The sequence below is a fragment of the Mesoplodon densirostris genome, chromosome 19 (assembly GCF_025265405.1).
Source record: "Mesoplodon densirostris isolate mMesDen1 chromosome 19, mMesDen1 primary haplotype, whole genome shotgun sequence".
In the NCBI taxonomy this organism is placed as follows: Eukaryota; Metazoa; Chordata; class Mammalia; order Artiodactyla; family Ziphiidae; genus Mesoplodon; species Mesoplodon densirostris.
In genome coordinates, this window is record NC_082679.1 from 2,472,417 (window position 1) to 2,477,613 (window position 5,197).

The window sequence follows — 5,197 nt, forward strand, 5'->3', positions numbered from 1 at the left end:
ATGGTGAGTCACCTGGAGGGGATCTGCTTTGGATGGCAGGGCCACAGAAGGTCGTTCGGGTGAGGTGACCTTGGAGCTGATAGGGAGTTGGCCACTCAGGGGTCTGGGGGTTACACCAAGCGCCTTGATGTTTTTTGCCTCAGTATATCTCAGGTAATCGTGGGAGTGACACCCGTCACCTTTGCTGTATTCTATTTGCTAAAGTTAAATCACAGTTTCCTTCCACACAAGGGGAAGGGGTTATACCAGGATGGGACTCATTGGCATGTGCCTGCCAACCCCAGGAATCACCAAAGACTTGCCTGATCTGGCTGACTGGTCACATGCCAATTTATGTCTCTCCCAGGGATTATGCATTTGATCAAGAGGTTGATGTTCTCAAGTAAAGGAGAGCTCTTCAACCCTCAAGGATATGTTGGTAGCACTGCAACCCTATCCTAAAAACTCCCAAAGAAATGTCTCAACAAGGTAAGACATTTTAAAGTCCTAGAGAAATACAATCCAATCTCTATCATTAAAAAGCAGAACCCACCCCCAAAAGTAGAACCCCAAATGGTTCTGGAGCAAAAATATTGGATCCTTTCTCAACCCTCTGAACTTTGGGTAGATTGCCTATCCTATCTGAATTTCATCTTCCACATGTAAAATGAACAGAATTTTATAAAGAGTGATAGAGATAATGTACAAAAGTGACTAGTACAGGTGGCCTGGAAAAAAGGGAAGAATTGGAAGCATGACAATAGGTGGAATAAAAAATAGTGGCTTGGGGACTTCCTTGGTGGTGCAGTGGTTAAGAATCCACCTGCCAATGCAAGGGACAGGGTTCGAGCCCTGGTCCGGGAAGATCCCACATGCCGCGGAGCAACTAAGCCCACGTGCCACAATGACTGAGCCTGCACTCGAGCCTGCGAGCCACAACTACTCAGCCTACGTGCCACAGCTACTGAAGCCTGTGCACCTAGAGCCCATGCTCCGCAACGAGAGGCCACCGCAATGAGAAGCCTGCACATCACAACGAAGAGCAGCCCGCACTTGCTGCAACAAAGACCCAATGCAGCCAAAAATAAAATAAATAAATTTATTTTAAAAAATAGTGCCTCATCAAGAGATCAGATGTGGAGGAGTGGTTAAAAAATAGTAAATATTGTTCTCTCCATTTTTTTCTGGAGCTTTATCTGAGCACATGGCAACCCAGCTGGAGACAACATTTCCCAGCATCCCTTGCAGGTCAGAGTGGCCATGTGACTAAGCACTGGCCAATGGGATGTCAGCAGAAGTGATGGGTACAACTTCCAGGTCACATCTGAAAAGCACTCTCTTTGCCCTCTACCTCCTCTGTCTTCCTTCCTGCAGCTGGACTGTGAATGAGTTGCTAGTGAGCCTTCTACCACGTGGATAAGGAGACTGTATGGGATGGTACAGCAATGAGATGGGAGGAACCTGGTCTCAGGATGACTTTGTGGTGTAGAGACACCCATGTTTACAGGAAAGAAAAAAAACCCCTCTGTATTATTTAAGCCACTGTTGTTTGGTCTGTTAAAGCAGCTGAACCTAAAACCCAACCAATACAGTGCTATCAGGTAAACATTAGAGAAAGAAAAAAGTATCCCTGATGTTCTCTTAGGAGGGAGCCACATGAAGACCATGTCTCTGCAAGTACGATATGGACTATTCTTCTGGAATAGTTACTTCTGATGAACTCACTGACTTGCATTTCAGACAAATATTAGATGGAAAATGTGTACCACTAAGCATTAGAATCATTTTGAGCAGGCCAAGGTGTGATCACTTGTGGGAGGTCCATGGAAATGGATGAGCTGGGCAGAAAGTCCCCTAGTGGACTCACACTCCAGGATACAGGGTCATTGGTGGGCTTTGGGATGAAATGACCCCTCACCACAGTTGTCGTTCAGAACCCACAGGGGATTAGTTCCAGGACCCACCAGGATACCAGAACGGATGCTCAAGTCCCATAGTCTGCCCTCCATACCCACAGGTTCTGCACTCATGGGTTCGACCAACCAGGGATTGTAAACAGAGTACATGATCCACGGTTGGTTGAATCTGCAAATGTGGAGCCTGTGAATACCGAAAGTCAACTGTATTTTAAATTATTCTTTCCCTCTTTCTACCTTCCCCTGTGTATGTACAGTACCATTTGCCTAAATTAAATGCACCTTGGACACGTCTCCATTTTACCCAGCTGCCTATTGTGGCTTCCTGCATGAATCATCATCAACGTTGTCAACTTTTTGGGCCACCCAGTGTGTTCCTGGTGGTCTCTGAGACATTAACACCTCCACTATGACCACAAGGAAAATCTTGTGAGGCTGGATTTCTGGGTCACTCCATGTCCTAAGGTGGCACCTGAAGATACAGCTTCCGCAGGGATCCCTTCATGTCCTTGTTCCTCAGGCTGTAGATAAGTGGATTTAGGGTGGGCATGAGGATGCAGTAGAAGACGGCAGCCAGACGCCCTTGCTATGGGGAATATCGCGCGGTGGGCTGCATGTAGGCAGAGCTGCCAGTGCCGTAAAACAGGAGGACGGTGGCCAGGTGGGAGGAACATGTGGAGAAGGCCTTCCAGCGGCTGGCTGCTGAGCGGATCTGAACCACCATGGCCAAGATGTGCACATAGGACAGGACAGTGAGGCTGAAGCAGCTGATGATGGCACAACCGCTGGCTGCAAATCTTGCAGTGTTGTGGACACTTGTGTCGGCACAGGCTAGGCGCATGAGTAGCGGGATGTCACAGAAGTGGTCAATCACGTTGGGGCTGCAGAAGAGCAGGGAGAAGGTGTTGGTTAGGGGAAGGCAGAGAAGAGGAGCCCGCTGCCCCAGGCCGCCACCACGGAGACGCAGGTCCGGGGCCTCATGGCTGCCCCGTACACCAGGGGCCTGTAGGTGGCCAGACAATGGTCATAAGCCATGGAGGTGATGAGAAAACACTGCAGACTTCAGGCAGACAAAGGAAAAGAGTTGGGACGTGCACGCATGGAGGGAAATCTGCCCCGAGCCCAGCAGGGTGGCCACCAGGGCCCGGGGCAGGGTGGAGGACACGGAGCAGATATCCACCAAGGAGAGGTGTTTGAGGAAGAAGTACATGGGCGTGTGCAGTCGGGCGTCCAGCATCACGGCGGCCACGATGGAGATGTTCCCCAGAAACGCAGCCAGGTAAACCAGAAGGAAGGCAGCAGCACTGAGCAGCTGTATCTCAGGGACCACTGAGAAACCTGGAGGAAGAAAACAGGCACTGCCTTGAGATTGGTCATGTTGTGTCTTCGGAAAAGCTCGTGAATGGCAGGGAAGGCTCAAAAAGCAGTGCATGGGGCTTCCCTGGTGGCGCAGTGGTTAAGAATCAGCCTGCCAATGCAGGGGACGGGTTTGAGCCCTGGTCCGGGAAGATCTCACAAGCTACGGAGCAATGAACCCAGTGCGCCACAACTACTGAGCCTGTGCTCTAGAGCCTGTGAGCCACAACTACTGAAGCCCACGCACCTACAGCCGGTGCTCCACAGCAAGAGAAGCCACCGCAAAGAGAAACCACTGCAAAGAGAAGCACATGCACTGCAATGAAGATCCAACACAGCCAAAAATAAATAAATTTATTTTTTTAAAAAAGTAAAGGAATAATCATGACTCTCTTTATAAAGCACTTTCTCGTCTGTTGCCATGTTTAATATCCATAAGGACTAAGGACCTCCTGGGGATAGATTTCACATCCATTTTACAGATAAGATAATGGAGGCTCACAAAGGTTGAGTATCTTGTCAATGATCAGATATGTAGTAAATAGTGTTAAATTTTCCGTTTCCGGTTTTGCAATTTCCCAATTGCTCATTGCTGGCGCTCAGAACAAGAGTCAACATACAGCAAAGTAGCATTGGCTCTAGGGGCCCTAACTGTATATGCTCTCCCCCTTTGATCAATTTATTTCTGCATGGATCATGGTCTCTATGAACCTGTTTCTTTCTTACATAGATGGAGAGGTCTCTGGACTTGGGCAATATGTCCAGAGTGCAAAAGTTTATCCTACTGGGTTTATCTGCCAGGCAAGGCATAAGGATTGTGCTGTTTGCCGTCTTCCTGACTCTACCTGCTGACCCTCCTGGGGAACACGCTCATCATTTTCCTTGTCTGCAGTCATGGTGAGCTCTGAAAGCCCATATACTTCTTTCTGGGCAACCTGAGCTGCCTGGAGATGTGCTACATGTCAGTGAGCATGCCCAGTTTGCTCGTGGGGCTGAGGTCCAGTGCATGCCATGTGCCCTTCATAGCCTGCATAATTCAGCTTTTTTTATTCACATCTCTCATTGGCACCAAGTGCACCCTCCTGGCCTCCATGGCCTATGACCACTATGTGGCCATCTGCCGCCCATTACACTACCTGCTGCTCATGAGGCCCCAGATCTGCCTGGGTTTAGCTTTGTCTTCATGGCTTTGTGGGCTGTTGGTCTCGGTGGTCAAGATATCATGCATCGCCAGCCTGTCCTCCTATGGCCCCAATGTCCTCAACCAATTCTTCTGTGATGTCTCCCCTCTGCTCAACCTGTCCTGCACCCACGTGACCCTGACGGAGCTGGTCGACTTCATCTTTGCCATCGTCATCTGCAGGACCCTGCTGGTTGCTCTGGCCTCATATGCGGCCATCAGGAGGGCTGTGCTCCAAATGCCTTCGGCTGCTGCGGGCAGCAAACCCCTCCACCTGCGCCTCCCACCTGATTGTGGTGGACATCTTCTGCTCAGTGGTTCTCTTCACGTAGTCCCGCCCCAGCCGTGTGGAACCCACTGACCTCAACAAGTTGCTGTCCGTCATCTACACGGTGGCCACGCCCATGTGCTGCCTGATCTAGTCTACTGCCTGCAGAACAAGGAGGTCCACGCAGCGCTGCAGGAAAACCCTCCCCCAGCGCTGAGTCTCTTCATCGAGAACTGACATTTCCTGCTCCTGATTTTAACACTTTCTTGGCCAAAACACGTGCACAGCTTTCAAAGGCAAATAGAAATCCGGAGGAAAATATTTGCAACATAACGTATAAAGACTTCTTTAAATAAAGGAGAAAAATATGAAGACCTCCACCGAGAGAAAAACTAAAAAGAAAATGGTCATGAACATGAAGTCTATTGAAGGAAACATGTAAGTGGCTGATAACCTACAAAAAAGATGTGCATGCCCTCTAGTAATCCAAGAAATGGA

General features: G+C 49.3%; 1 protein-coding gene and 1 pseudogene across 1 annotated transcript; one reads left to right on the forward strand and one right to left on the reverse strand.

The window, feature by feature from the left end:
• Positions 1-2,355: 2,355 nt before the first annotated feature.
• On the reverse strand, positions 2,356-3,841 carry LOC132480663 (olfactory receptor 2G6-like). The gene is given in 4 exon segments (XM_060085045.1): positions 2,356-2,810; positions 2,813-2,958; positions 2,960-3,233; positions 3,754-3,841. Coding segments are annotated over 4 exon segments (963 nt in total).
• Positions 3,842-3,981: 140 nt separating this feature from the next.
• On the forward strand, positions 3,982-4,936 carry LOC132480664 (olfactory receptor 6Z7-like; annotated as a pseudogene).
• Positions 4,937-5,197: the final 261 nt, after the last annotated feature.